The sequence below is a fragment of the Tupaia chinensis genome, unplaced genomic scaffold (assembly GCF_000334495.1).
Source record: "Tupaia chinensis unplaced genomic scaffold, TupChi_1.0 Scaffold000377_2, whole genome shotgun sequence".
Classification (NCBI taxonomy): domain Eukaryota; kingdom Metazoa; phylum Chordata; class Mammalia; order Scandentia; family Tupaiidae; genus Tupaia; species Tupaia belangeri.
Window position 1 is genome coordinate 288,410 of NW_006159876.1, and position 11,453 is coordinate 299,862.

The 11,453-nt window shown below is 56.9% G+C and overlaps 1 protein-coding gene across 1 annotated transcript in view; it reads right to left on the reverse strand.

Moving 5' to 3' along the window:
- Positions 1-480: 480 nt before the first annotated feature.
- CORO2B (coronin 2B) overlaps positions 481-11,453 on the reverse strand; it is a 72,782-nt gene continuing 61,809 nt past the window's right edge. Inside the window, exons 5-11 of the mRNA XM_006153470.2 lie at positions 10,928-11,044; positions 9,592-9,696; positions 8,745-8,841; positions 6,832-6,944; positions 6,418-6,508; positions 6,114-6,253; positions 481-805 (exon numbers count right to left, since the gene is read on the reverse strand). Coding sequence (XP_006153532.1) covers positions 674-805; positions 6,114-6,253; positions 6,418-6,508; positions 6,832-6,944; positions 8,745-8,841; positions 9,592-9,696; positions 10,928-11,044 — 795 coding nt within the window. The 3' untranslated portion in view covers positions 481-673. The remainder of the gene's footprint in view (positions 806-6,113; positions 6,254-6,417; positions 6,509-6,831; positions 6,945-8,744; positions 8,842-9,591; positions 9,697-10,927; positions 11,045-11,453) is intronic.

Sequence of the window (11,453 nt, forward strand, 5' to 3'; positions counted from 1 at the left end):
TCCTGGGTCATCTCCCCATGGCGGCCCTTGGGCCTGTGGCTTGTCAAATGGGGACACGAATCCCTACCCTGCCTGGCTCACCAGTTAAAGGGGAGAATGTGCAAGAGCTTTGCAGAGAGTGGCGGGAAGGCAAGGGGTATGGCCTTGGAGAGCAACCCTGAGTCCCTGAAGACGGGGGAGGAGGAGGCAGGGTGGAGCGGGCTGATCACTGCCCAGCCAGGCGACTTGGGCTGCCAGGACGCGAGGGCGGTGGGAGGGGAGGAGAGCTTCCGCCTGCAGCCCAGCCCTGACTCAGTGGTCCTGACTCAGTGGTCCCACAGAGGTTCCAGAGTGTCCCCCACCCCCGCAGGGGCAAAGTTCAAGTTCTAAGCCTATCTGGGCTTCTGCGTCTCCCTACTCCCTGGTCCACGCCACCGTGGGGAGTCCACAGTCTTCAGTCCCAGCTGAGGGGCAGACTGGCTCCTGGGGGGGCAAGGGGGTCTCCAGGAGAGGCCAGGGACTTCGATTAGCGTGAGGTCAGGAGGTCAAAGGTCGGCTTCCAGTTGTCGAGGTGGCAGGAGGGGTCCACAGGCTGGCCCCAGCTCCAGTCCTGATTCTGTCTCTGGGGCCACTGGGTAAGGGGACAGGAAGGGACGACAGGAGCGGAGAGACTGGCTCGCACACAGCCGCGGGGCTAGCAGTTCTTGGGGCTGTTGCGCAAGTTCTTCAGTTCCAGCTGCAGCTGCCGGATGCGGACGTCCTTCTGGGCCAGCTCCTCCTTCAGCCGCCGGATCTCATCCTGCTGCCGGAAGAACATTCGGAGGAGCTGGACGGGAGAAGAGAGGGCGGGGCCAGGGAGAGAGCAGGTGAGGAGAGGAGCTTCCTTCTGAGGTCTCCAGATACCTGGCTCCCCCGGGCACCCCGGCTCTGCCTGCCTCCTCATCCTTTCTCAGCTTGCACCTCGGGCATCCCTGAGACGCCGCATCCCTGCAGCTCCCGGGCGAGCTCCACGGTGGCTCCCACTGTCCCTCCAGCCCAGCAGACCTGCCCCATTCACTGACTCAGGGTCATGGAAGGAGCAAAGCCACACGGCCCAGCTTTCCCAACCCCGTGCTCCCCCTTTATCGGGGGCCAGACCTGATGCTGTCCTGTACCAGCCTGGATGGAAACCCTTCTGAGCCGTGTCCTCTCCGTGGGAGGCCCGGGAATGCAGCCTCGCTTTCTCTCCTGATGCCAGCGGTGCCCGCCAGCCTGTGTGGCCGTGACTCCCCTCCCAGGGCGGGCCTCAGACAGCTCCCGGCTAAGCAGCCTCCTCTTCTGCCCACCCCACTGACCGGCGCCCACGAAACACAGAGCCCTGGTGCTCGGGGACTCCCGGAGCCCTGCGCACACGAGCAAACGTGTGTCCTCGAACTTCCTGGGGCAAGTCCCCTTGTCATTCTTCCATAATTACTAAATCTGACCTAAGCTGGTGAGCGTGAAACGAGAGTTGCTGTTCCTATAAACAGCGTAAACGTTTTAGAGAACCTTGATAAAGGTGAGGCTGAAGCACTGTGGCTGAATTAGGTGTGGACGGTATAATTGGTCAAGATTGCAAATACTTTACGTCTTCAATCATCTGATAGTGGCTGCATGCTCTGTGTAAGTCTCAAACTCATGGGACCAGTGCCAGTAGGAGTGTGGTGTTAAGGCAGCTGGAGCCCACAGAGTAGACGGCATGGTTTGAGTCCCAGACCTGGAGGCTTGAAAATCACACCAGGCATGTGTGCATGCATGCCCAAAATCCTGAGAGGAAAGTGGAGGAGAAGGGATTGTGGTGTGGCCATACCCCGGGAGTGATTTTTTTTTTTTTTTCACTCTCTACCCCAGCTCCCGGCGAGTACACGGATCCTAAAACAAAAAATATAGAGTGCTACATTACAGGCCCAGCCACAGTCTCCACGTTGGGCTCTGCTGCTAAGAGGCAGAGGCCACACGGGAGGCTCAGAGCTGCCTCCTAGCCCACCCTAAAAGCCATTGCCGTGGTGCATGCATGCATCCCAGCTACTCAGGAGAGTGAGACAGGAGGATCTTGTGAGTGAGCCTCTGTCTAAAACACACCACACACACACACACACACACACACACACACACACACACAGTTGTACATTACCATAGGTAAATTATACCGTAGTTCACTTGTCCCCTGAAAAGATTAGAAAAAACATGATAAAAACTAGGGCTTTGCCTTCAGATTGGCTTTAAATTCATGTTCCACCTAAAGGAAACTGAAACTGGAAATTGGAATTAAGGTATGAGCTATGCGAGAAAGATACGGCAGATTCCAACCAGAGGCCTCCTCCAAGAGATGGTAGTCCTGCATTAAAATATGCTGAATGAATGCATGTATTTTATGTTTTTATTTTTAGACTTTTGCTACAGGGTGTCTGTGTTCACTGGAGAGAGACAGAGACACAGAAAGAGGGAAAGTGAGACCCCACCTCCCCAGGCGGGATGACCACACCGCAGTCCTGTCTCCTCCATTCTCCTCTTAGGATTTTGGGTGTGAACGCACATACACCCGCTGTTTTTTAAGCTGCAAGGTCTGGGACTTGAATTGTGGGTTGACCATGTGGGATCCAGTGTCTTAACCACCAAGCCACCGTTTCACAGTTTAAATACAAGTAAGTGGTTTAGGAATATACGTATCGGGCTGGCCCATGGTTCCACCATGAACTGCTGTGCATGGGAAGTGAGATCCCACGTGGCCAGCCGAGGCTTGAAACCTGGCCCAGGGTGCTTGAAAACTGGTCTGGGCGTGTGTGTGTGTGTGTGTGTGTGTGTGTGCGCGCCCAAAATCCTGACGAGGAGTAGTGAAGGGAATAGTAGTGATACAACCATCTCCCATTGGGGGGCGCTTTCCCGTGCACTTCCTGGCAATTAAAAATAAAATGAGTGTATGCATCATTTTTATAATTCCCTCCTTTAACGGACTTTTTTGTTCTTCTTTATTTTTTAGAGGTTTTTGCCTTAGGGCGTGTGCACTTGCTGGAGAGAGAGAGACAGACACCGTGAGGGGGAAAGTGAGAAACCACGTCCCCGGGGGAACGGCCACGCAGCAATCCCTTCTCCATTCTCCTCCCAGAATCCTGGGCACGCACACACATACGCCCAGTGTGAGTTTCAAGCCACTGGACCTGGGACTTGAACTGTGGTCGGCCGTGTGGGAGTCCAGTGACATAACTACTATGCTGCTGGCCCCTTTAGTCTTCTTTTTCTTAAGACAGGGTCCTGCCATGGGGTGATCCTCCTGTCCTAACCTCCCTGCCGGGGTTACAAGCACACACCACCATGCCTGGCTTTTTAAAATTTTTTGAGAGATTTTTGCTATATGGTGTGTGTGCTCGCTAGAGAGACAGAGACAGAAAGTGAGAAATCACCCCCCAACACACCAGGGGCGATGGCCATGCTGCAATCCCTTCTCTTTCATTCTCTTCAGATTTGGGGCACATATACACACTTGCCCAACGTGAGTTTAAGGCATCAGGTCCAGGACTCGAACCATGGTCAGCCGCGTGGGGGAGTTCAATGCCTTAACCACTATACCACTGGTGGGCTGGCCCCCTGTCTGGCTTTAAAATAGACAGGATCTTGCTTTGTTGTCCAGGCCAACCTGAACTCCTGATCCTCCTGCCTCAGCCTCCCGGTCCCTGAGGTTACAGCCGCACACCACTAAGCCCCGGTTTAACTGACTTAAAACAAATGCTCGACCCTTAAGCCCCAGTCTTGATCACACCTTTTCAGAGAGAATAGGCTATTTCCCACTACCCTAAATGACGACGCCCTCTTGTGCCTTCTGACTTCTCAAACTATCTTCGCATACTTTCTGATCCACTTTTGTCAAAAAGCAACTTTAACCGGGGCAATGCGCACACTGTAAATCTCACTCATGTTAAGTGCAGTCAGGGGTTTTTAGTAGTTCCTGAGCGTCCTCCCCCGTGTCGAGCTGTCCCTTCACATTAACCAGCGTGTCTCCCTTTCACAGTCCCCTTTCTAACTGGTTGCTTCCAGTCAGCTGGGATGATTACGCCTGTGGGGTAAAGCCAGTCGCCAGGCTCTGAGCAAGCGTCTTCCCAACGAGGACGGCCATGGCTTCCGCGTAGAGATGGTGGAGCCCGTCTGTCTGCTCAGAGACCCGTGGAAAGCTCCTCCAGGGGCTACGCACCGACTTGCACAGACAGGTCCAGAGCCGAGTGCTGCCTGACTAAGCGGCTATTCCCTGCCTCCAGACCCAGTGCCAGAGCCAGCGCAGGTCCCGGGGCTGCCCACCGGGCTGCTGCAGCAGCCCCTGCAGCCCGACCTTCACAAAGCAGGGCACCTCTCAAACACACGCAGACCTTCTTGCTTCATCTCGACCTGGACCACTTCCCCTGCACCCCACTCCTGGGATTATGTTGAAGCAAATCCCATTTGTCACACGCTGCCGCCCAGCCCTAGAAGTCTGAGTATCCCTCTACGGTGTCACGGAAACATCTTTCATGGCCATGAGCAGTTATCTGCAGTCTTCCCTTTAAGACTGTGAGGCCTCAGAAGTAAAGAGTAGTCTTATTTTTTTCTTTTAAATATATGTTTTTTATTCTTTCTGCCAGAGGGTGCATGTGCTCACCAAAGAGAGACAGAGAGAGAGAGGGAAAGCACTCCCCACCCCAAATGGGCGCGGTCACACCACACACCGTTCTCCTCCATTCCTTCATACATTTGGGATTTGGGGGCACACACGCACATGTACCCGGTGCGGTTTTCAAGCCACTGGGGCTGGGATTCGAACCATGTAGTTTGCCATGTGGGGCCCAGCTCTCTTAACCACCAGGCCACAAGGTCAGCCCACAGATAGACTTATTTTTATTAGCCACAGCACCGTGAGTTGAGACAAGCAGCCCCTGTGATGGCCCTGATGTCGTCTCCTCCTCTCCAGGGTGGACAGCCCTAGTCGCTCGCTTCAGACAGAATGTGATCGATGTGACAGAGTGTCGTTTCTAAAATCTGGCTATGAAAAGACCGTGGCTTCCCTCTTGGACACTCTTGCTCTTGTGCTCATAAGCTCTGAGGGAAGTCAGCAGCCGTGTTATGAACTACCCTATGGAGAAGTTCGTGTGGTAAGGACCCGAGGGAAGCTTCTGGCCAGCAACCAGGAGGAACTGAGGCCCTTAGTCCAAGAGCCTTTGAGGGTATGGGTCCTGGCAGCAACCATGTGCATGCACCAAGGTCCACCTGAGTCCAGGCTTCAGGTACGACTGAAACCCCAGCTGACAGCAGTTAGGCACTCATGACAGACCTTGAGCCACAGGCATCCAGAGCCCACGAGAGAATAAATATCTAGGTTTAAGTCACTAAGTTCTGGGGTAATTTGTTACACAGCTATAGCTAGCTGATACAGTTAGCTTCTTTGAGTGCTTTGTGAGTCAGGAAGAGTGTTAGACACTTAACAGATTTTCTCTCTAATGCATGCAGCATTTCCCAGAGGGAAATGGATTTAGGTCAGAGCCTTGCTCAGTCACAGCTGGGAAATGGCAGTACCAGGATCCACGTGCAGCTGAGCCTGGGCAGCCATCTCTGTACTGGATGTCTCTTAGCCGAGCTGACCTGCCCTGACACCCAGGGCTGGGGCTCCAGGTTGGAAGGAGATGCCTCCAGGGGCCGCTGACAAGGCCCAGCCCTTGCTGTCCCAGAAATGCTTGCTCCCATTCCTAATGGTACAAAATCACGAACACCCAACCTCTCCCACAAAGACAGGTAGCATCAGCCCATCACTGCAGCTCTGCGGGGAGGAAGGCGGAGCTGTGATGCACAGGGCCAGGCCTGTCCCTGCGAGTCAGGAATTTACAACTCCGGGAACACACATGACAGCTGCCTCCGCAGGAGACACAGCTCTGTGGGCTGGAGCATCCGAGGTGGGGGCGGGGCGGAGAACCAGCCTCTCCCGACATCCAGCCTCTATTTATGGGGTCAGAGGCCACAGAAGCCAATGGCAGGCTACTTACGGTATTTGTCATGGAAAGAAAAATGCCTGGGAATGGAGCTGGCTGAGCGGGCTTCGAGTCTGTAATTGGACTGGAGAGGTCTCTCTTGCAGAGGTAATAACTTATATTCCTTACCTCGTTCTCTGTCCTGGGTGGGACATTTTCTAATAAATCTATTCCATTGACCACAACGCTCTTCTTTTCTTTGATGGGAGCCTTAAATACCATCTTTGAGGACTTCTTATAACCTTCTTTCAAAGACATCAACACGGGATCTAAGAAAGGCAAGGGGAAGGGACTCACCGACAGTCTGACGGACTGCCAGCTGCCGAGCCTCCCTGACACGCTGCCCGACAGCGGCTGAGTGTGAAGGGGAGCCCAGACGGAGCGTACTCAGGGGGCTGCGGCCCTTTTTGGGGAAGCCTTTCCCCTGCGGTACCTCGGTTGATGCCGCCCAGCCATTCGTCTGGGGTCAGAGCTGGCTCCGTGCCTGGTGTCATGGGGTAGATGTCCTCCTGGTAGGAATCCGACTGCAGGGGAAGAGCAGTGGGCAGCTGGGGGCTGCCGGGAGACCCCTGCTCTGCAGTGAAACACTCCCCCCACTGGCCTCCAACCCTACTCCCCACCTCCAAACCTCTGCACTCCGAGGGGTCCTCACCTGGAATTCCCTCACCATTCCTGAGCAAGCTGACTGTCCCCAGTGGAGCAGGCACCCACCTCCACCCCAGACTGGGCCCAAAGACCCGGGTCCACAGCATCTCCTGCATCTGGGTCCCTCTAGGCGTCCGGGCAGTGGCGAGGGGGCGAGGGTTCAGCACAGGGGCCCTTCGGAGCCCGGCTCAGCCTCACTCACCCTCCGGGGCACGATCATGGAGATGGGCTCGATCAGGCCCTTGAGCGTCACCAGCTTGTAGAAGCGGAACACCTCGCAGGCCGACACATCCAGTCCATGCTTGGGCATGACCCCTGCGGGCAGGCACAGGGGCTCCGTGGGTCCAGGGCTCCCCCTAAACGCCCCTCCCACCTGATGTCCACAGCCGGGGAAAGGTTAATGGGGACAGTGCTTCGGTGTGGAGGCAGCGACTGTGCAAAGGGCAGGGGGCGTGCTGGGGCTGCCTGGGTCACTGGTGCTGTCTCTGGGTGGTCCCTTCTCAAATAAGCCCCTGGGCCAGGCCCGCCCCCATGGTGCACTTCAGAACAGGGGCTTTTCAGAACTGGCAGAGGCTGCAGAAATACTTGCATCTACCTACTCTTCTGTAAGGGTGGAGGGCACAGGGCTGCCCAAGGTCACAGCACAGAAGGGCAGGGCCTCAGAGCCCAACGCCTTCTGAGATGCCAAAATGAAGGGTCTTCCCTGAGCCTCTAGGTCTCTGCAACTCAGAGAGGAAGGGGGAGAAGCCACCTCCTCATAGCCTCAAGACTGCTGCTGGGGACCAGCAGTTAGTATAATGGCTATGTCGCTGAGCTCCCATGTAGTCAACCGCGGTTCAAGTCCTGGACCCATTGGCTTAAACTCACGTCATGCATGTGTGCGTGCGTGCCCAAGATTCCAAGAGGAGAATGGAGGAGAAGGGATTGCGGCATGGCCATCGCCCCTGGGGGATGATTTCATGCTTTCTGTATCTCTGTCTTTCTGTCTCTCTGGCGAGTGCATGTGCCCTGTAGCAAAAACCTCTCCAAAAAAATTAATTAATTTAAAAAGACTGCTGCTGTTGCAGGTTTTCAAGAACCACTGGTGTATGCACGCCTTGTCAGTGCGCTCACCAGCCAGTGTCTCTAACGGTGTCATCTGCTGAACACCTGCTACGGGGAGGGACAAGTAGGGCCGTGTGAGGTGCTAGCTCTGCAGTCAGACAAGCCAGTTTGAATCCTGACTCTGCCTCTCTTTCCAGCTGGTGGTCCCCGGGCAAGTCACTAACTCTGAGCTTCTGCTCCTTGGCTGCCGAGAGAAGGACAGGAGTGGCCCCACGGAGGGTTTGGGGGACTCAGTGGGAAGATGCTCACTGCACACCCGCCCCATTATAAGCACAGCTGAGACAGACGGGAGCTACGGCCTCCCCTACATGGAATGCAAGGCTGCTCTTCAGGTGAAGGACTCTAGGAACCGCGGCGGGCCGGGAAAGGTTACCCAGGTGGGGGTCTGAATTTGGTCTCTGCGCTTAGCTGTTCCAAGGCCTGCCTGGGGTGAGTTACTTAACCTCCCCAGACCGGAAAGCACCTGTCACACAGTAACAAGCTGCAGGAGAGGGGTCACCGCGGAGGCTGTTCTGGGGTGAATGGACCCCGCGTCACTGACATGCACTGCGGTGCTGGTGGATGGCAGTGAGAACGTGTTGAAGACTCGAGGCGGCAGAAGGTGGGCTGCAGAGCACCCTGCCTGGCCTGCTAATCCTGGAGCCCGCTGCAGAGAACACGGGGGGGCTTGGCTGTCATCGGGGGAATCCTGGGACCTCCTCCTGCCCTTTCAGAAAGGATGGAGCTGGCTTTCCAGAGGATCAGGAAGGGACCGGAGTCTAGATGCCCTATGACCACCTCCTGCCAATGCCAGAACCCCCGGAGCTGCGGTCAGGATGGAGACGCCCCTGCAGCCTGCTGGAGGCCCAGGGACGAGCCAGGGCCTGGTGACAGTGTCGGTCAGGAGGGCAGTGACAGGCCGGCTGCAGAAGGGCCGCTGGCCTTCCCCAGGGGCAGCACCTGTGGGCCCTTTGGATGTGCCCAGGAGCCAGGGCCTGCTAGGTCTGGCCTTCCATCTGGGGGACCCCTTACCCAGGCCTTTCTGCGGGGCAGGGGAGCGGAACTCCATGAGGTAACTCAGGTAGGGCTTCTCCGTGCTGATCTCGTAGTACCGGATGTTTCCGTCCCCCTGGGGCAGGAGAGAGGGCGGTGAGGGGTGGGAGGGCACAGGCCCTGGCCCCCGGAATCTGCTGAAGACAAGGCAATGCTGAGCTCCAGCGTGGTCAGGACCAGGGAGGCCATGGGGGCTTGCTGGGTGTGGAGGGGTGGGCTGGTGTGTGTGCGTGTGCACACGCTCGTGCGTGTGTATGTGTGTAGTCAGCTTATCTAATGAAAGAGCTCCTGGCAAGTGTATCAGACCCCACCACCACCCTTGCCTATACCTGGGGTTTCAGCCTTAATTCCAGTGTAAAACCCTGCTCTAGCTGTTCCTAGAATGCTCAGTCAGATCTGGGTACATCTGCGTATCAGGCCAGCTGGTGGCGTGCTGGCTAAGGTGGCTGGATCCCACATGTGTGACTCCATGGTTCAAATCCCAGACCTAATAGCTTGAAAAACAAGCTGGGCACGTGTGCATGCATGCCCAAAATCCTGAAAGGAGATGGAGGAGGGGATTGTGGCTTGGCCACCCTCCTCTGTAGGAAGGGTGCTTTCTCACCTCCCTCCCCACCGTCTCTCTCTAGTAAGCGCACATACCCTATAGCAAGCGGTAAAAGGAACGAAAGAATGAGCGTCAGGCCTGGGTGGGTGTTAACGGAAGAGGTGAGACCCAGGACGGGGTTGGGTCAGGGGAGCCTCTACATGGCAGGCAGCAAGAGCAGGGCACGGTGGGGCCAGGGGCTCACAGCTGGCCAGCCTCCCCCCTCCCCCCGCGTACTACCTTTCCAGCCAGGTACAGCATGTGGGTGTCAGCATCGTAGAAGGGGAACAGGAGGCCCGACAGCCCATCGATTTCCTCCTCGATCAGGGGCATGGCCAGATCCTCCTGTGGAAGGGGCTAGTATCAGCCTAGGTCCCCTTCCCAGATCCTGCACACTCCCCACCCCGCCCAGGGCTACCCTTTATGTCAAGACCCACTCCCACGCCCCTCAGATGTTAACAAGTCTGTCCTTAGGCTAGCAGGCGACATGGTGGTTAAGGCTCTGCACTCCCATGTGGCCAAACACGGTTCGAGTCCTGGACCTGGCAGCTTGGAAAGCACACTGGGTGCACGTGTGTGTGTGAGTGCGCGTGCCCAAAATCCCAAGAGGAGAATGGAGGAGATCCCCCTGGGGGGTGATTTCTCACTTTCCCTCACACCCACTCTATGGGTCGGGGCAAGCTGAATTCCTTGTCATGAAAAGCAGCCGAGGGCAGTGGAAAGGGCCCTGCCCTAATGGAGACCTGAGGCCATACCTTGCCGGGGCCCAGATCATCATCAGCCTGTTCACCTCGGGGTGAGTGCAGAACCCTGTCCTCTCCCAGCACACTACTCGCTGTGGGTCCCCAGGTAAATCCCTCCATCTCTGGAGTGCAGTCCCCAGATCCGATAAAGAATGCAGTGGACACCCTGAGGCCCTTCCACGTCCAGGCGCCACCTCAGGGGGGCCTCTGAGTCCCTGCTGGTGATGTCGTCAAAAGCAGGGTACACGGCCCAGGCGCCCAGACTCCCAAGGAAGTGGCCCCAAGGTCAGTGGGTGCCTCTTTTAGCCTGAACCCAGTAGGCTGCTCCTGGGTGCTCCGACCGCCTGCCACCCATGTCCCCTGCACTGCGGTGCCCTCACAGCTGTGTTCAGGACAAGTGACCTTCCCAGACACTGCTCTCCAGTTCCCTGCTTAACTGACAAGAGACAGACATTGTCCAGGGCACACAGAGCTGAGGCCCTCTCTGACCGCCAGGCCTGCCCTCTGGCCCTGCCTCTGTATTGGGCGTGTGTCTTGAGCGTGGGTGCCGATAGCCGGGGGTGGGAGCAGGGCTGGGTGGGAGCAGGGCTGGGTGCCAAGCTCTGTAGTCCTCCAGGGCCTTGGAAAGGTATGGCCTCGGGTCTCCCATGCCCAGTAAATCCCACCTGGGTTCAGGGTGAAATGACACGCAGAGGAGGAAAGGGCTAGAATGAGGCTCCCCAGACCACAAAACTCACTCTGCTCCCGCCCCCTCTGGGAAGCAGAGACCCCGTGAGCTCAGACCCAGGCCCTCTGGAGCACCCTGCCTCCGACTCCTGCCACCCCTGGCTGACCTGGTCCCACAGGGCGATCTGCCGTGTGTTCCACCTGGAGACCCCCGTGGTGAGGAGCCGCTTCATGTTCCCCAGGAACACCACTCGGTTCACTCTGTGGTTTTTGCAGTTCGCCTCCTGCAGGGAAAAAGAGAGCCGGTGAGCCGGGCCCCCCAGCACCTGGCTACTGTAGTTGCCGAGCGTAGCCCCCTAAAGATAGCTTAGGTCGTCATCGCCGGCCCCCGGGGTGTGCCCTTATTTGGAAACGGAGTCCTTGTAGAGACAATGGTCAGGCATTCTGAGCCGAGGTTCCCTTGGGTTATCCAGGAGGGCTGAAATGCTGTCGTGAGCATCCTTGTGATGATCATACAGACATGGAGGGAAGGCGACGCGGACACAGCAGAAGGTACTAGGAGATGCAGCTACGAAGCAAGGAAGCTGCAACCCCCAGACGCCAAAAGAGGCCAGGGCCGGTCCCGTGAGCCTCTGCAGGGGGTGCAGCTGTGCACCAGCCTGGCTTGGGACATCCAGCCTCCAGAACTGTGAG